The sequence below is a fragment of the Xenopus laevis genome, chromosome 3S (assembly GCF_017654675.1).
Source record: "Xenopus laevis strain J_2021 chromosome 3S, Xenopus_laevis_v10.1, whole genome shotgun sequence".
Lineage (NCBI taxonomy): Eukaryota > Metazoa > Chordata > Amphibia > Anura > Pipidae > Xenopus > Xenopus laevis.
This window is the reverse complement of record NC_054376.1, coordinates 1,548,991-1,568,452: the sequence shown is the minus strand read 5'-3', so window position 1 is coordinate 1,568,452 and position 19,462 is coordinate 1,548,991. Positions and strand designations below refer to the sequence as shown.

General features: G+C 46.6%; 1 protein-coding gene across 2 annotated transcripts; it reads left to right on the top strand.

Annotated features, from left to right (window-relative positions):
- The first annotated feature begins 1,769 nt into the window (after positions 1 to 1,769).
- On the top strand, positions 1,770 to 18,004 carry stk38l.S (serine/threonine kinase 38 like S homeolog). Of its 2 annotated transcripts, NM_001091259.1 has the most exon segments (15): positions 1,896 to 1,926; positions 7,633 to 7,777; positions 10,620 to 10,671; positions 12,084 to 12,206; positions 12,531 to 12,614; positions 13,690 to 13,813; positions 13,891 to 14,045; positions 14,416 to 14,518; positions 14,702 to 14,763; positions 14,841 to 14,958; positions 15,053 to 15,176; positions 15,978 to 16,073; positions 16,197 to 16,288; positions 16,411 to 17,191; positions 17,283 to 18,004. In NM_001091259.1, coding segments are annotated over 13 exon segments (1,395 nt in total). In that variant the 5' UTR covers positions 1,896 to 1,926; positions 7,633 to 7,643; the 3' UTR covers positions 16,539 to 17,191; positions 17,283 to 18,004.
- The last annotated feature ends 1,458 nt before the right edge of the window (positions 18,005 to 19,462 follow it).

Here is a 19,462-nt window from a genome sequence, read left to right as displayed (position 1 = left end):
TTTATATTAACTAAAAACTTGTAACCTGGGGCATTTCATGGGTTGTTTATTTCCCAACATCCCCCTGACCAAGTGTTTTACTTTAACCACTGTCACCCACCTTGTCCTACTGTCTCCATCTTGTCCTGCTACTACTCCCTTCTTTCCACTAGAGGCGCCACTGCTCCTGTTTCACTTTGTCACGTCCCATTTATACTAATCAGTCAGATACTGTAATTACATGGGGAAATCTATCAGTAGCACCCGGAAATACACTCCCCAGTGCAAAGGAAGTAGAGACAGTCACACGAGTACCAGGAAATACACTCCCTGTGCAAAGGAAGTAGAGACAGTCACATGAGTACCAGGAAATACACTCCCCTGTGCAAAGGAAGTAGAGACAGTCACACGAGTACCAGGAAATACACTCCCCCGTGGAAAGGAAGTAGAGACAGTCACACGAGTACCAGGAAATACACTCCCTGTGCAAAGGAAGTAGAGACAGTCACATGAGTACCAGGAAATACACTCCCCTGTGCAAAGGAAGTAGAGACAGTCACACGAGTACCAGGAAATACACTCCCCCGTGCAAAGGAAGTAGAGACAGTCACACGAGTACCAGGAAATACACTCCCCCGTGCAAAGGAAGTAGAGACAGTCACACGAGTACCAGGAAATACACTCCCCTGTGCAAAGGAAGTAGAGACAGTCACACGAGTACCAGGAAATACACTCCCCCGTGCAAAGGAAGTAGAGACAGTCACACGAGTACCAGGAAATACACTCCCCCGTGCAAAGGAAGTAGAGACAGTCACACGAGTACCAGGAAATACACTCCCCCGTGCAAAGGAAGTAGAGACAGTCACACAAGTACCAGGAAATACACTCCCCCATGCAAAGGAAATAGAGACAGTGACATAAGTACCAGGAAATACACTCCCCCGTGCAAAGGAAGTAGAGACAGTCACACGAGTACCAGGAAATACACTCCCCCGTGCAAAGGAAATAGAGACAGTCACACGAGTACCAGGAAATACACTCCCCCATGCAAAGGAAATAGAGACAGTCACACGAGTACCAGGAAATACACTCCCTGTGCAAAGGAAGTAGAGACAGTCACACGAGTACCAGGAAATACACTCCCCCCGTGGAAAGGAAGTGAGTACCAGTAAATCTATTGGTGCAATGAAAGAGACATGAGGTTCCTAGGGGAAGTGTAAGACTGAAGTCAGTTGGTATAACAGACACAGAGAGACAGAGAGGACAATAAACAGACCTCCCAACATTTTGTAAACATTAAGTAAATTGAGGGACCAACATTTTTTTGCACAATAGCAACATTTTGACCACACCCCTTTCTGTGGCCACACCCTCTAATTACCATGTTCATTTTACAAAATTTGGCAGCTTATGAAAGTTTGAAAATATTTCTCCTTATCTAAACTGTGTTTTTGTGTCTCAAAATTGTTACAAAGTATCTTATTTGCACCTGTTAGCTGTTCTGGGCTCTCTGCTAAAAGCGAATGAAGTGAGAAACTTTGTTTCTTTTTCTGGCTGTTCAGTGCAGAGAAAAGAGGGACTTTCCAGTACAAATGAGGGACTGCGGGTTGAGCTGTCAAAAGAGGGACTGTTCCTCCGAAAAAGGGACAGTTGGGAGGTATGTATTAAATTACGGATTTATTGCCCCAGTAGGAAACACAGTGTGCGCTGTCAGTGACTAATAAAGTTCACTGACTTTTGAATTCCAACCCATCTCTTTCAGTTGTGATTCTGGTGCGTGACATCACTTCCCTTGCGCGCTGGGGGCGTGTCGGCGGCGGGGTCAGTAGGTAGGCGTGGTTTATGTGGAGGTGGGAGTGGTTAGCGGTGCAGGTGCGGAAGTCTGTAGAGCGGTCAGTGGTGCCCGGAGTGTGGAAGCGGCGTGGACGGCGGAGCCCCGAGGAGCAGGTAATGTTCGCTATTGTCTCTATATTCCCTCTATATTGTCTGTATATTCCTCCTGATGCGCCTTCTGCTCACAGCCCCAAGCGCTCCCCATATTGTCCTTTCGATTCTCTCCTGTATATATATATGTGTCCTGTATATATAAATATATATGTGTCTGTGTGTAGGCCAGAGTTATTGTGTTATTTATACACGTGCCCAGTGATGTATTTACACCTGATCTTTATCACTGGATGTGTCTGAGCCCCAGTCTTGTTCTCCAGGTGAGTAAGAGAATAAAGCTCACACCTGCCAATAAGGAGACACAAGCGCAGAGACTTGTGGGTATGAGCAGTCACGTGTGTGGCCAGCATGTTGTACAGTAAGTGCTACAGTAAGTGCAACATTAGGCATCATAGTAAATAGGACCATAGGCAGCACAGTAAGTGGTATAGCAGGTAGTACAGTGGTACAATAGAGCAGTACAGTAAGTGGTATAGTAAAGCAGTGCAATAGCCAGTACAGTAAGTAGTAAAGTAGGGTAGTATTGTAAGTAGTACAACAGTAAGTGCTACAGAAGACAGTATAGTAGTACAATATGCAGTACAGTAAATGGTACAGTAGAAAGGAGGCAGTACAGTAGGTATAGCACAATGTGCAGTACAGTAAGTAGTACAGTAAATGAACAGTAGAAAGGAGACAGTACAGCATAGAACTATGTGGTACAGTATGTAGTACAGTAGTACACTAAATGATATAGTAGAAGGAGGTAGTACAGTAGGTATAAAACAATATGCAGTACAGTAGGAAGTACAGTAGTACAGTAAAAAGGAGGCAGTACAGTATAGAACTATGTGGTACAGTAGGAAGTACAGTAAATAAAATGTAAAAAGGAGGAAGTACAGTAAAAAGGAGCAAGTACAGTAAGTAGTACAGTAGGTGTAGCACAATGTGCAGTACAGTAGGAAGTACAATAGGTGTAGCACAATGTGCAGTACAGTAAGTTGTACAGTAGGTGTAGCACAATATGCAGTACAGTAAGTTGTACAGTAGGTGTAGCACAATGTGCAGTACAGTAAGTTGTACAGTAGGTGTAGCACAATGTGCAGTACAGTAAGTTGTACAGTAGGTGTAGCACAATGTGCAGTACAGTAAGTAGTACAGTAGGTGTAGCACAATGTGCAGTACAGTAAGTTGTACAGTAGGTGTAGCACAATGTGCAGTACAGTAAGTAGTACAGTAGGTGTAGCACAATGTGCAGTACAGTAAGTAGTACAGTAGGTGTAGCACAATGTGCAGTACAGTAAGTAGTACAGTAGGTGTAGCACAATGTGCAGTACAGTAAGTAGTACAGTAGGTGTAGCACAATGTGCAGTACAGTATGTAGTACAGTAGGTGTAGCACAATGTGCAGTACAGTAAGTTGTACAGTAGGTGTAGCACAATGTGCAGTACAGTAAGTAGTACAGTAGGTGTAGCACAATGTGCAGTACAGTAAGTAGTACAGTAGGTGTAGCACAATGTGCAGTACAGTAAGTAGTACAGTAGGTGTAGCACAATGTGCAGTACAGTAAGTAGTACAGTAGGTGTAGCACAATGTGCAGTACAGTAAGTAGTACAGTAGGTGTAGTGAAAGGCCTGAATATCCGCTGCTTCCGTTATACTGGAAACAATGTAGCAGAAGCATCTGATTAACAGTCCTGTAGGACAATGTACTTCTGATACATTGTTTCAAGAGTCAGAACCGACTGGGTGATTATCGGAAGACCCATGGGTGGGCTTTAATCCATGTTCCCTAATGTCGGGACAAGGAGGAGACCGGGCCGTAACCAACCCCTCTGCAAACGCAGGTGTGTGTGGCCCAGTAAACTGCATTGCACAACTGCATTCCTGACTCGCATAAACACAGATGTCTTTACTGTGCCTTTAACCCAACCCTCCCGTGCTCTCTGCTGTTTGTTTATATGTTATTGTTGTTTCTGTGCTTCCCACTGTGTGCAAATCCCCTCCCTCAGTGCTGCTGTGTCTCGGGTTTACAGACAAGGATAGGCACTAGCATAGGAAGGGCACAACTGTTGATAGGTGTCCGTCAGATACAGACGTCTGACATTCTATATACAATGTGTAAGCCCTGCAGCAATAGGTTGGGCGGTGTCAGGTGTTTCCATTCTTATTGGGTCTCTCGCCTTCCCAGTGTCCGACACAAACAAGTTCTTCGCTGCACTTTTCTCTTGTGGTTTCCCGACAGTTTGGATTTAGCAACTGTAATGAAAGGGAGGCTGGTGTTGAGACATTGTGGTTGAGGTTTATGTCACGGTGGGTGCCAGTGAATGTGGGTGCTGAATGTGGGTGCTGAATGTGGGTGCCAGGGAATGTGGGTGCTGAATGTGGGTGCCAGTGAATGTGGGTGCTGAATGTGGGTGCCAGTGAATGTGGGTGCTGCTGCCTCCTATTCACTCTAATGCCCGAGTTAAAGGGGGGTTGGATTCATGTCAGCTGCTTTCTACTACATTGTTTCATGAGTCAGAGAAGAGCAATAGAGAGAAAAGCCTGTGTAGTCATTACAGGTGCAGATTGTTACTTGGGAAGAGGATCCTGCTCTCGCCTGACACTTACGTGAGACCTTTCTCACTGTACAAATACATTTACCTGTGGAACTGGAGGGCACGTGTGGGTGTTACTGTGTCCCTGCTGGAAACAATAGGGTGTCTGTAGGCCCCGGGGCCCAGCACTTAGTCGTTAGTCTAGAAACTGGTCGCAACTGAGGAAATGCATTTAGCACTTAGTGTGGCCGAGTCATTGGGCAACTGGTGATCATGAGGAATTCTCTGGGGCTCAGACTCTCTACTCTACAACACTCAATGTTCTGGCACTGGATCTGACACAATAGTGGCACACTTAGCCCAAAACTGGTGCATGGTTTTCACTCCCAGACCCAGAAAATAATACACTCAAGTGAGTGGGTGCTACTCGCTGTGGACAAGGAAGCGAGCAAGTGTGTGGACGAGCAAGGGAGCGAGTGTGTGGACGAGCAAGGGAGCGAGTTTGTGGACGAGGAAGGGAGCGGGTGTGTGGACGAGGAAGGGAGCGAGTGTGTGGACGAGGAAGGGAGCGAGTGTGTGGACGAGGAAGGGAGCGAGTGTGTGGACGAGGAAGGGAGCGGGTGTGTGGACGAGGAAGGGAGCGAGTGTGTGGGAAATGAAGGGAGCGAGTGTGTGGACGAGGAAGGGAGCGAGTGTGTGGGGAATGAAGGGAGCGAGTGTGTGGGGAATGAAGGGAGCGAGTGTGTGGACGAGGAAGGGAGCGAGTGTGTGGACGAGGAAGGGAGCGAGTGTGTGGGGAATGAAGGGAGCGAGTGTGTGGGGAATGAAGGGAGCGAGTGTGTGGACGAGGAAGGGAGCGAGTGTGTGGGCAATGAAGGGAGCGAGTGTGTGGGGAATGAAGGGAGCGAGTGTGTGGACGAGGAAGGCAGCGAGTGTGTGGGGAATGAAGGGAGCGAGTGTGTGGACGAGGAAGGCAGCGAGTGTGTGGGGAATGAAGGGAGCGAGTGTGTGGGGAATGAAGGGAGCGAGTGTGTGGACGAGGAAGGCAGCGAGTGTGTGGACGAGGAAGGGAGCGAGTGTGTGGACGAGGAAGGGAGCGAGTGTGTGGACGAGGAAGGGAGCGAGTGTGTGGACGAGGAAGGGAGCGAGTGTGTGGACGAGGAAGCGAGCGAGTGTGTGGACGAGGAAGGGAGCGAGTGTGTGGACGAGGAAGGGAGCGAGTGTGTGGACGAGGAAGGGAGCGAGTGTGTGGGGAATGAAGGGAGCGAGTGTGTGGGGAATGAAGGGAGCGAGTGTGTGGGGAATGAAGGGAGCGAGTGTGTGGACGAGGAAGGGAGCGAGTGTGTGGGGAATGAAGGGAGCGAGTGTGTGGACGAGGAAGGGAGCGAGTGTGTGGACGAGGAAGGGAGCGAGTGTGTGGGGAATGAAGGGAGCGAGTGTGTGGGGAATGAAGGGAGCGAGTGTGTGGGGAATGAAGGGAGCGAGTGTGTGGACGAGGAAGGGAGCGAGTGTGTGGGGAATGAAGGGAGCGAGTGTGTGGACGAGGAAGGGAGCGAGTGTGTGGACGAGGAAGGGAGCGAGTGTGTGGACGAGGAAGGGAGCGAGTGTGTGGACGAGGAAGGGAGCGAGTGTGTGGACGAGGAAGGGAGCGAGTGTGTGGGGAATGAAGGGAGCGAGTGTGTGGGGAATGAAGGGAGCGAGTGTGTGGACGAGGAAGGGAGCGAGTGTGTGGACGAGGAAGGGAGCGAGTGTGTGGACGAGGAAGGGAGCGAGTGTGTGGGGAATGAAGGGAGCGAGTGTGTGGACGAGGAAGGGAGCGAGTGTGTGGACGAGGAAGGGAGCGAGTGTGTGGACGAGGAAGGGAGCGAGTGTGTGGACGAGGAAGGGAGCGAGTGTGTGGACGAGGAAGGGAGCGAGTGTGTGGACGAGGAAGGGAGCGAGTGTGTGGACGAGGAAGGGAGCGAGTGTGTGGACGTGGAAGGGAGCGAGTGTGTGGACGAGGAAGGGAGCGAGTGTGTGGACGAGCAAGGGAGCGAGTGTGTGGACGAGCAAGGGAGCGAGTGTGTGGACGAGCAAGGGAGCGAGTGTGTGGACGAGGAAGGGAGCGATTGTGTGGACGAGGAAGGGAGCGAGTTTGTGGACGAGGAAGGGAGCGAGTTTGTGGACGAGCAAGGGAGCGAGTGTGTGGACGAGGAAGGGAGCGAGTGTGTGGACGAGGAAGGGAGCGAGTGTGTGGACGAGGAAGGGAGCGAGTGTGTGGACGAGGAAGGGAGCGAGTGTGTGGACGTGGAAGGGAGCGAGTGTGTGGACGTGGAAGGGAGCGAGTGTGTGGACGAGGAAGGGAGCGAGTGTGTGGACGAGGAAGGGAGCGAGTGTGTGGACGAGGAAGGGAGCGAGTGTGTGGACGTGGAAGGGAGCGAGTGTGTGGACGAGGAAGGGAGCGAGTGTGTGGACGAGCAAGGGAGCGAGTGTGTGGACGAGCAAGGGAGCGAGTGTGTGGACGAGCAAGGGAGCGAGTGTGTGGACGAGGAAGGGAGCGAGTGTGTGGACGTGGAAGGGAGCGAGTGTGTGGACGAGCAAGGGAGCGAGTGTGTGGACGAGGAAGGGAGCGAGTTTGTGGACGAGGAAGGGAGCGAGTGTGTGGACGAGCAAGGGAGCGAGTGTGTGGACGAGGAAGGGAGCGAGTGTGTGGACGAGGAATGTGATTGGCTGCTCTGTAGGAGAATGGGACTGAGGGAATAGGAAGCTGTTAGTACATTGGTGCGACTGTAACGGTAACACGAGGATTTGCACGACAATTCCCAGCAGCCAGTGAAGAAATTCTACACCTGTATTTCCTGGAAGCCTTGGGAAGCTGCTCCATTCACTATAAGACGTCAGTCTGTTACACCCTCAGCCTCAACACTGGTCTTTTTTGTAGCACAAATATCCCGGGTGGGTGGGGTGCAGCTTTCCCTGTGATTCCTACAACTCCGTCCCACATTTTCCACTATTAACTCTAGAAAAAATGCCACCACAAGGGAACATTGTGCCAGGATTCTCTGTAACCTTCTCTATATTCCTCTTATTCCATGAGTCCCACCGCCCCTGCTGGAAGGCAGTTCCCTGTACCTATTTTATAGTGTAGATTGATATCTGGGCCAGGCTTGGAACTGATGGATAACTGGGCTCTTTCTGTCTCTTTGCAGGGATCGTTACTATGGCAATGACGGCGAGTAACCCCAATTCTTGTCCCATGACCGGCTACACCCGGGAGAGAGTGACCGTGGCCAAACTCACACTCGAGACTTTCTACAGTAATCTCATCCTACAGCACGAGGAGCGAGAGACCCGGTACTGACACCTCTTTATGGACTCAGGGTTCTGGCCTTTTATTGAATTGTGTTACTGAACCCCAATGTATCATCACAGCACCCACAATCTCCCTGATATCCAAGTGCTGGGAATAGAAATGTGGTTCCTAACCCTGGAACTATAGCAGGTTGACACCCCAATGTTTCTATATATCTGTAACCTTGTTATGAGCTAAGGGGGCCCAGTCTGAAGGTCAGTTAGGGGGAGATTTGGGGTGAGTGATTATTTGTACCCTGGGTACCCCTGGAACTATAGCAGGGTGACACCCCAATGTTTCTATAATATCTGTAACCTTGTTATGAGCTAAGGGGGCCCAGTCTGAAGGTCAGTTTAGGGGGAGATTTTGGGGTGAGTGCTTATTTGTACCCTGGGTACCCCTGGAACTATAGCAGGGTGACACCCCAATGTTTCTATATATCTGTAACCTTGTTATGAGCTAAGGGGGCCCAGTCTGAAGGTCAGTTAGGGGGAGATTTGGGGTGAGTGCTTATTTGTACCGTGGGTACCCCTTGGAACTATAGCAGGGTGACACCCCAATGTTTCTATATATCTGTAACCTTGTTATGAGCTAAGAGGGGCCCAGTCTGAAGGTCAGTTAGGGGAGATTTGGGGTGAGTGCTTATTTGTACCCTGGGTACCCCTGGAAACTATAGCAGGTTGACACCCCAATGTTTCTATATATCTGTAACCTTGTTATGAGCTAAGGGGGCCCCAGTCTGGAAGGCCAGTTAGGGGGAGATTTGGGGTGAGTGCTTATTTGTACCCTGGGTACCCCTGGAACTATAGCAGGGTGACACCCCAATGTTTCTATATATCTGTAACCTTGTTATGAGCTAAGGGGGCCCAGTCCTGAAGGTCAGTTAGGGGGAGATGTGGGGTGAGTGATTATTTGTACACTGGGTACCCCGGAACTATAGCAGGGTGACACCCCAATGTTTCATATATATCTGTAACCTTGTTATGAGCTAAGGGGGCCCCAGTCTGAAGGCCAGTTAGGGGGAGATTTGGGGTGAGTGTTTATTTGTACCTGGGTACCCTGGAACTATAGCAGGGTGACACCCCAATGTTTCTATATATCTGTAACCTTGTTATGGAGCTAAAGGGGGCCCAGTCTGAAGGTCAGTTCAGGGGGAGATTTGGGGTGAGTGCTTATTTGTACCCTGGGTACCCCTGGAACTATAGCAGGGTGACACCCCAATGTTTCTATATATCTGTAACCTTGTTATGAGCTAAGGGGGCCCAGTCTGAAGGTCAGTTAGGGGAGATTTGGGGTGAGTGCTTATTTGTGACCTGGGTACCCCTGGAACTATAGCAGGGTGCACCCCAATGTTTCTATATATCTGTAACCTTGTTATGAGCTAAGGGGCCCAGTCTGAAGGTCAGTTAGGGGGAGATTTGGGGTGAGTGCTTATTTGTACCCTGGGTAACCCCTGGAACTATAGCAGGGTGACACCCCAATGTTTCTATATATCTGTAACCTTGTTATGAAGCTAAGGGGGCCCAGTCTGAAGGTCAGTTAGGGGGAGATTTGGGGTGAGTGCTTATTTGTACCTGGTACCCCCTGGACTAATAGCAGGGTGACACCCCAATGTTTCTATATATCTGTAACCTTGTTATGAGCTAAGGGGGCCCAGTCTGAAGGTCATTAGGGGGAGATTTGGGTGAGTGCCTTAATTTGTACCCTGGGTACCCCTGGAACTATAGCAGGGTGACACCCCAATGTTTCTATATATCTGTAACTTGTTATGAGCTAAGGGGGCCCAGTCTGAGGTCAGTTAGGGGGAGATTTGGGGTGAGTGCTTATTTGTACCCTGGGTACCCCTGGAACTATAGCAGGGTGACTGTTACCCCAATTTTTCATATATATCTGTAACCTTGTTATGAGCTAAGGGGGGCCCAGTCTGAAGGTCAGTTAGGGGGAGATTTGGGGTGAGTGCTTATTTGTACCCTGGGTACCCCTGGAACTATAGCAGGGTGACACCCCAATGTTTCTATATATCTGTAACCTTGTTATGAGCTAAGGGGGCCCAGTCTGAACGTCAGTTAGGGGGAGATGTATCTGTAACCTTGTTATGACAGGAGCAGCACTGTCTCTCCTATTCATCTTTTAGCTTATCACTGGAACCACAGCCTGGTTGCTATGGTTAGTATACCTAGCAACCAGACAGCAATTCAAATCCCAAAGTAAGGAGCGGCAATAAATAACGACCAAGTACTACCCAACTTTCATTGCACAACATTAAAAATGAGTCGCACTTCCCATTTCAGGGCAGTTAATTGATTTAATTGCAGTTGGTCGAAGGCAGAGCAGGGATATCTCTGTATCTGACGGTGTAACCTCAGAGCAACTTCCCGTTCTGCTGTTTTACTTTGCTGATTCCTGTGCTGCGACGTTTCACATCCACAAACCTGCAGAGATTTAGCTTCTGATTCGCTCACACTCATCACTTTGGGCTTGGCTAGGGGTTGGTTCCCCCCCCCCCAAGTGTTATTGAAGGACTGTTGGGGGGGGGGGTCTCTCTTGCAGTTCATTCCTAAGACCATCTGTAAAAAGCAGGGCGGCTTTGAAAGTAGCGCAGCCTGCAGCATTGACTAGATCAGACTAGGAATCCGCTAAACCTTGGGGAATGTAAGAGATAATCACTAACCTCCCAAGTTCAAATCTAATTGCCATTACGTTTGCCAAATACCCAGTCCATCGGGTCCCTATAAGGAGAGAAGCTCCACAGTAGGGCGGTTCCTACCCAAATGTATAACTATGACATGTTTTTGGTTTTATTTATATATATATATATATTGTGACATTGTGTGTGTGTTACAGGCAGAAGAAGCTGGAGATCGCCATGGAGGAGGAGGGGCTGGGAGATGACGAGGTACTTTATTTGCTGTCGTTTTATCATATTTGGCCACTTTAAACGTTTTAGGAAGAAAGTCTGCCGGGAAAATACTTTATTATTATTTTTTTATAGCCTCTTCTGCCCTCTAGTGTTCCAGAGTAATAATACATGTCATACTCGCCTTGCTAAGTTCCTAAACGGGGAGCCATTATTAAATGGGAAGTAAATGCCTGTAAGGTTTTCTATATATAGTTTCACATTAAAGGGATATTATCATGTAAGCCTTATCCATCGAACATAAAGAAGAAGTGTATATATACACACACATTATATTGTTCTCATATGCTGCATTGTTTTGCCGAAGAGCATGCACTCACCTAGGCAGTAGCGGCCTCTAAACACAGCAGGTCGATCTCTCGGTTCAGCTTCTGGCCTTAAGATGCCTGTAGATGTGGTCAGCTCCGAGGTCCTGTTCTTTTATCTAGAGGGAAGGGATAAATGGTTTTATCAATGTTTTCAGCCTTTGCAGCAATGTCAGCTTCCAAGGATTTGGGCATAAAGTTTGCAGATAGGGTTCACTCAATGCAAATTTGTTTTGGGTCTTGCTATATAAATGAATAGAAGTAGCTCTAAACAACACTAAGGGGCCGATTCATTAACTTCGAGTGAAGGATTCGAAGGTAAAAAGCTTTGAATTTCGAAGTTTTTTTGGGCTACTTCGACCATCGAATGGGCTACTTCGACCTTCGACTACGACTATCGAAGGATTCGAAGTAAAAATCGTTCGACTATTCGACCATTTGATAGTCGAAGTACTGTTTCTTTAAAAAAAAATTTGACCCCCTAGTTCGGCAGCTAAAAGCTACCAAACTCAATGTTAGCCTATGGGGAAGGTCCCCATAGGCTTTCCTAAGTTTTTTTGATCGAAGGATATTCCTTCGATCGTTGGATTTAAATCCTTCGAATCGTTCGATTAGAAGGATTTAATCGTTCGATCGAAGGAATAATCCTTCGATCGTACTATCTGCGCTAAATCCTTCGACTTCGATATTCGAATTCGAAGGATTTTAGTTCCTAGTCGAATATCGAGGGTTAATTAACCCTCGATATTCGACTCTTGATGAATCGGCCCCTAAGAACATAATCACAACCCTACAGTACAGGCGGTATTGCAGCACGGTAATGGGGAACCCAGAGGGGGAACGGTACAAAAGAGGGGCTTACGATAAGGGCAGGGCTTTGTCATGGTTTGGGTTTATTCATTGTAGCCATATTTGGCTTGTTGGCAGGTGCCCCAGCTGACCATCGGGCTAATAATTGCGGGGGGAGATCCTGCTTAGTAGTAAGGTACCCCAGAATTACTGATGCATATGGGTGACAGTCCCAGTTGTACTCCAGTCCATGCATTATTGTGACATAACTTAAGATCTGACCTACTGCCCCAACAGAAAAAAATGCGGCGATCGCAACACGCCCGAAAGGAAACGGAGTTCCTGCGGCTGAAGAGGACCCGCCTGGGGCTGGAGGATTTCGAGTCGCTGAAGGTCATCGGCCGAGGGGCCTTCGGAGAGGTTGGTGTCTTACTAACCCACTGCAATCAAGTGATGATCTGCTGGGAAAAATTAATATTTCATTACTCTCGAAAGCAGTATCCGTCTGGCGATTTAGGTTCTCTGCACTGCTGGTTGTGACTACTGAAACAGTAGTGAACACACCTGGAGGAAAACTATTTCCAGAGTCAGAACCAGAGAACAGGACAGACGGCTACTGCTTTCAATAGGAGCGTGTCGGCCATGTTCCTCCAAATGCTCACACATTCACCCCCTAGCAGATTCAGAGAGAAACACGGATACACATTTTTTACAGCATATTTCTGCGTCTTGGACCAATTGCAGGTTCGTCTCGTTCAGAAGAAGGACACTGGACACATCTATGCCATGAAGATTCTACGCAAGGCCGACATGCTGGAGAAAGAACAGGTAAATCTGGTGTCTTAAAGGAGAAGGAAAGCGACCGAAGCAGTTTATTGGCAATAGTTTAGCCACAATAGTGCAGCTATACGACTATATTTATTCTGTATAATGCTTTACCATACCTGAGTAAACAGCTCTAGAAGCTCCCTCTGTTTGTTTAGGATAGCAGCTGCCATATTAGCTTGGTGTGACATCACATCCTGCCCAAGTCTCTCCCTGCTCACTCATAGCTCTGGGCTCAGATTACATCAGGGAGGGAGAGAGGAACAAACTGAGCATGCTCAAGCCCAAGCCCTGGAGGTTTAAGCTGAAAACAGGAAGTCTGATACAGAAGCCCATGAGTACACAATAGAAGGAGAGAGGAACAAACTTAGCATGCTCAAGCCCAAGCCCTGGAGGTTTAAGATGAAAACAGGAAGTCTGATACAGAAGCCCATAGGTACACAATAGAAGGAGAGAGGAACAAACTGAGCATGCTCAAGCCCTAGCCCTGGAGGTTTAAGCTGAAAACAGGAAGTCTGATACAGAAGCCCATGAGTACACAATAGAAGGAGAGAGGAGCAAACTGAGCATGCTCAAGCCCAAGCCCTAGAGGTTTAAGCTGAAAACAGTTAGTCTGATACAGAAGCCCATGAGTACACAATAGAAGGAGAGAGGAACAAACTGAGCATGCTCAAGCCCTAGCCCTGGAGGTTTAAGCTGAAAACAGTTAGTCTGATACAGAAGCCCATGAGTACACAATAGAAGGAAAGAAATGTGCTGTTTGTTTTGACAGAGGACTCAGAGCAGCATTACTTTGAGGGGTTACTGGTGTATTTATATAGACCTTTCTGATAAATCTTACTTAGTTTTAACCTTTCCTTCTCCTTTAAGTAGCTTGTAGCCCTCAGGGGCCCCTATCCATTTCATGATTGACAGTATTTAGCAGTAGTAAGTCTAGGGCCGCAAGTCCAGTTGCTTTAGACCTCTCACTACTAGATACTGGGCCTTTCTCAGGTTTCTTGTGCCCTATAAGAACATTGTTCCTGAGTGGCTTCTAATAAAAGAGATTTACAGACCCTTTGTTCCTCGCATACAACAGGTAGCGCACATCCGAGCAGAACGGGACATCTTGGTGGAAGCGGACGGGGCCTGGGTGGTTAAAATGTTCTACAGCTTCCAGGATAAGAGGAACCTGTATCTGATCATGGAGTTTCTGCCTGGAGGTAGAGTCCGGCCCGTGGCCTATATCTATAGAATTGCGGGTACATTTTTGGTTATATCCGTTCTTTGCTTTGCTCAGGGGACATGATGACTTTGCTTATGAAGAAGGACACGCTGACGGAGGAGGCGACGCAGTTTTATATCGCCGAAACTGTCCTGGCTATCGATGCCATTCACCAGCTTGGGTTTATTCACAGGGATATCAAGCCGGACAATCTGCTGTTGGATGCCAAGGTACGAACTGCACACTTAACCCCCACACTCAATTATCAGCTCTACAGTCGCCCCACAATTCCAGGAGTCCAAACTAAGCAGTTGCCCCCCATAGAAGTGCCTGACAACCCAACTCCTTAAATCATTGAGAATTAAAACTAGGAATAGCCCACTTTAAAGTGCCCTATAACCCAACTAAGGAGCCTACTTCCCCCCCAAAGAAACAACCCACCTCCTTGAATCGGGAATTAGAACTAAGGGTCCCCAGTTTGCCTTCAACAATCTCTCTCTCTCCTTAGATCAGGAACTTGAGATAGCAGTATCTCCCAAAAACCATGCATTCAGGTGCTGGGGATCCCCTTAACAGGTTATTAAATCCTTTACCCTATAGGGTCACGTCAAGCTTTCAGATTTTGGCCTCTGCACGGGACTGAAGAAGGCCCATAGAACTGAGTTTTACCGGAACCTGACCCACAATCCTCCCAGTGACTTCTGTAAGTAGAGAAGTGGGTTCTCATCCCTGTACTTACAATGTTGTTTTTTTATGTTCCTTTGGTAAAAGAAGCAACTAGGAATGAAAGTTTTGGGGGGCTCATGATACATATATTTCTAAGCAAGAATTGGGATGGTGCCCAAACTTGCTCATCATTTCTGAAGTTCTCTTTTTCTCTCTCAAGCCTTCCAGAACATGAACTCCAAGAGAAAAGCAGAAACGTGGAAGAAAAACCGTCGACAGCTGGTGGGTTCTGTGTTCTGTAGCGCTGTAGTGCGCCCAATCAATTTCAGGCGGTGATTAATTGGAATTATTTGTTTCAGGCCTACTCCACAGTTGGGACCCCGGATTACATTGCGCCGGAGGTCTTTGTGCAGACGGGATACAACAAGCTCTGTGATTGGTGGTCGCTGGGAGTCATTATGTACGAGATGTTAATTGGTAAGTTGCCCAAGGGAGCTTCGGTTTCAGTTTTTTTGCACTTGACTCTCCCTTCATGAAACATAATAATATTGTTCCCTCCACCTGCACCCAGGGTACCCACCATTCTGCTCAGAGACCCCCCAAGAAACATACAGGAAAGTGATGAACTGGAAAGAGACCTTGGTCTTTCCTCCTGAGGTTCCAACATCGGAGAAATCCAAGGATTTAATTCTCAGGTCAGTCCTGGGGCAATGGGTGTAGATAATTGGGTCTCAATGGGGACTTCTCCGTTTCTCACCCTCATGTCATCACTTCTGGTTTAATGATAATCTCATTTCCTGTTTATGTTGTCATGGTTTTAGGATAATCTAATTTCCTGTTTATGTTGTCATGGTTTTATGATCTTGTTTCCTGTTTATGTTGTCATGGTTTTATGATAATCTCATTTCCTGTTTATGTTGTCATGGTTTTATGATCTCATTTCCTGTTTATGTTGTAGGATAATCTAATTTCCTGTTTATGTTGTCATGGTTTTATAATAATCTTGTTTCCTGTTTATGTTGTCATGGTTTTATGGTAATCTTGTTTCCTGTTTATGTTGTCATGGTTTTATGGTAATCTCATTTCCTGTTTATGTTGTCATGGTTTTATGGTAATCTTGTTTCCTGTTTATGTTGTCATGGTTTTAGGATAATCTCATTTCCTGTTTATGTTGTCATGGTTTTATGATAATCTCATTTCCTGTTTATGTTGTCATGGTTTTATAATAATCTTGTTTCCTGTTTATGTTGTCATGGTTTTATGGTAATCTTGTTTCCTGTTTATGTTGTCATGGTTTTATGGTAATCTCATTTCCTGTTTATGTTGTCATGGTTTTATGGTAATCTTGTTTCCTGTTTATGTTGTCATGGTTTTATGATAATCTCGTTTCCTGTTTATGTTGTCATGGTTTTATGGTGGTCAGTTGCAGATTAAGAGTTGAGGGTTGGGTCTTGCTTGATACTATAACAGGCTCTCTAATGGTTTTGCATCCACAGGTTTTGTACAGACTCCGAAAACCGCATCGGCTCGAACGGCGTTGAGGAAATTAAGAGTCAGCCCTTTTTCGACGGCGTCGATTGGGGACATATCAGGTACGGTTATAAACTATCGGTATTAAGTGCTGACGAATGGGGCTATTGTCTCTGACCTTGCGATACAAAGCAAAGAATAAATAATCGGATATTTACTCGTTATGGGTTTTTGTTCGCTTACAGGGAGAGGCCGGCGGCGATTCCCATTGAAATAAAGAGCATCGATGACACCTCCAATTTCGACGAGTTCCCAGAGTCTGACATTTTGAAGCCAGGTACGGTTTGCTGTATATTTGCTCTTTGTTGGCCAATGAGAAGCCTCCCTGTATCATTAGTACTTAGGAACGAGTGCCGATTGATTATTATCTTCCTGAAAGCGAATGTCTTTTTGTTTCAGCGTCAAACCCACCGGAGCCCGACTACAAGTCCAAAGACTGGGTCTTCCTCAATTACACGTACAAGAGGTTCGAAGGTCTGACGCAGCGGGGGTCGATCCCTTCCTACATGAAATCCGGGAAGCTTTGAGCGGCTTGTCCCCCCCCATCCCTGGACACAAACAGTTACTCAGGTATCCGCAGAGAACACGTCAGCGAAATATATTCTAGACTCGGTGTTCACTAAAACCCATGAGGAAATTCTGCAGGATTAGGATTTCGGACGACTACAGGAAACAGCTGGCAGCGCTGGCGACCTTTCCCCTCTTCTTTTTTTTTAAGAAAAAACTCAATTTTGATTCTACCCAAAGGTACTGGAATGTGAGCATCTGTATCATATCTGTGGCTGTCTCTCTGTGAGTGTTACAGGTCATTTGGATTCACCGGTACCGAGCCATTGTGTTTCTGTGCCGCCATCACTGTTGTGTGGCCAGTAGGGTATTGTGGCCTTTAAATGGTCAATCTTGTCTGTTGGGAGGAAATGGACTGGGTTACATTGTTACTTTATCCATGTAAATGTGTCTGATTATATCGTTATTTATTCTGCCCCAATCATTGTTTATTTAATCATATTCATTCAATGTGTCGGATGAGCATAAACCCTGCCCTAATTAGTGAGTAATTAGCTTAAACCCCACCCCTACTAGTTATTGGCTAGTATGAAACCCTCCCCAACCAGCGATAAGCATAAACCCCACCCCCACTAGTGAGTAATAAGCATAAACCCACACCTTCTAGTAAGTGGTTAATGTAAACCCCTCCCCAACCAGCGATGAGCATAAACCCCACCCCCACTAGTGAGTAATAAGCATAAACCCACACCTTCTAGTAAGTGGTTAATGTAAACCCCTCCCCAACCAGCGATGAGCATAAACCCCACCCCCACTAGTGAGTAATAAGCATAAACCCACACCTTCTAGTAAGTGGTTAATGTAAACCCCTCCCCAACCAGCGATGAGCATAAACCCCACCCCCACTAGTGAGTAATAAGCATAAACCCACACCTTCTAGTAAGTGGTTAATGTAAACCCCTCCCCAACCAGCGATGAGCATAAACCCCACCCCCACTAGTGAGTAATTAGCATAAACCCCACCCCAACCAGTGAGTGATTAGCATAAACCCCTCCACTCCTGTGAAGCATCAGTAAGTGGAGAGAAGAGCATTAGGGTATGACATGACTTTGTGTCTCTTACAATAAAGTAGATGACTTTAGCATTATTAAAGGCAAAGTACTTCACAACGTATAAAAAGCAATGTATCCGCCCAGCGCAGCACTTACTTACATATTAAGTATTCATTCAATTAACGGCCCAGCAAACCCAGTCTCACTTCCTGCCTCTTGTCCTATCAGTACATTTATATTCAGTGCTGGTTCTGCCCGACCTCTCCCATGTCGTACCCATAACACAGAGTGGGGAGAGCACAAAGCACAGGGAGAAGGGGTGGGAGGTATTTTTAGACATTGATCAGAACATTCTAAATCCACAGCTTTTCAATTAATGTTGTAAATGATTTGATTCGTTAACACTAGACAATAAAGATGGATTGTAGTGATACAACGTGACTATGAAACCGGCGATAAACTGTGTTTAAAGGAGAAGGAAAGGTTAAAACTAAGTAAGCCTTATCAGAAAGGTCCATCTAAATATACCAGTAAACCCCCAAAGTAGTGCTGCTCTGAGTCCCCTGTCAAAAGAAACACTGCATTTCTTTCCTTCTATTGTGTACTCATGGGCTTCTGTATCAGACTTCCTGCCTTCAGCTTAAACCTCATTGCCCTGGGCAAGAGCATGCTCAGTTTGCTCCTCTTCCCCCCCCCCCCCTCCGTTCTCTGCTGTAATCTGAGCCCAGAACAGGGAGAGACTCAGGCAGGAAGTGATGTCACACCATGTTAATCCTGCAGCTCCTATCCTAAACAAACATAGAGTTTCTAGAGCTTTTTACTCAGGTATGGTAAAACATTCTACAGAATAAATATAGAATTCTAGCTTGCACTATTGCAGCTAATCTATTGGCAATAAAATGCCTCCGTAGCTTTCCTTCTCCTTTAAAGGGAACATTTGCCATATTGTTTCAAAGTACAATTTGAGGGTATAGCTTATTGTGTGCCCAGAACATTCCTTCTCTGTATATTTGTATTTATACATATGGGAGGAGGAGGTGCCATATTGATTCCCTTAGACAGTACAGTATGAGGGTATAGCTTATTGTGTGCCCAGAACATTCCTTCTCTGTATATTTGTATTTATACATATGGGAGGAGGAGGTGCCATATTGATTCCCTTAGACAGTACAGTATGAGGGTATAGCTTATTGTGTGCCCAGAACATTCCGTCTCTGTATATTTGTATTTATACATATGGGAGGAGGAGGTGCCATATTGATTCCCTTAGACAGTACAGTATGAGGGTATAGCTTATTGTGTGCCCAGAACATTCCTTCTCTGTATATTTGTATTTATACATATGGGAGGAGGAGGTACCATATTGATTCCCTTAGACAGTACAGTATGAGGGTATAGCTTATTGTGTGCCCAGAACATTCCTTCTCTGTATATTTGTATTTATACATATGGGAGGAGGAGGTGCCATATTGATTCCCTTAGACAGTACAGTATGAGGGTATAGCTTATTGTGTGCCCAGAACATTCCTTCTCTGTATATTTGTATTTATACATATGGGAGGAGGGAGGTGCCATATTGATTCCCTTAGACAGTACAGTATGAGGGTATAGCTTATTGTGTGCCCAGAACATTCCGTCTCTGTATATTTGTATTTATACATATGGGAGGAGGAGGTGCCATATTGATTCCATTAGACAGTACAGTATGAGGGTATAGCTTATTGTGTGCCCAGAACATTCCTTCTCTGTATATTTGTATTTATACATATGGGAGGAGGAGGTGCCATATTGATTCCCTTAGACTGTACAGTATGAGGGTATATCTTATTGTGTGCCCAGAACATTCCTTCTCTGTATATTTGTATTTATACATATGGGAGGAGGAGGTGCC

Excerpts from the sequence above, each read along its gene's own strand:
- stk38l.S (XM_041587585.1), top strand. The coding sequence starts at position 7,644 with ATGGCAATGACGGCGAGTAACCCCAATTCTTGTCCCATGACCGGCTAC. Across the intron at positions 14,519-14,701 it reads CAATCCTCCCAGTGACTTCT|CCTTCCAGAACATGAACTCC; the intron begins GTAAGTAGAGAA and ends TTCTCTCTCAAG. Across the intron at positions 16,289-16,410 it reads GTCTGACATTTTGAAGCCAG|CGTCAAACCCACCGGAGCCC; the intron begins GTACGGTTTGCT and ends TTTTTGTTTCAG.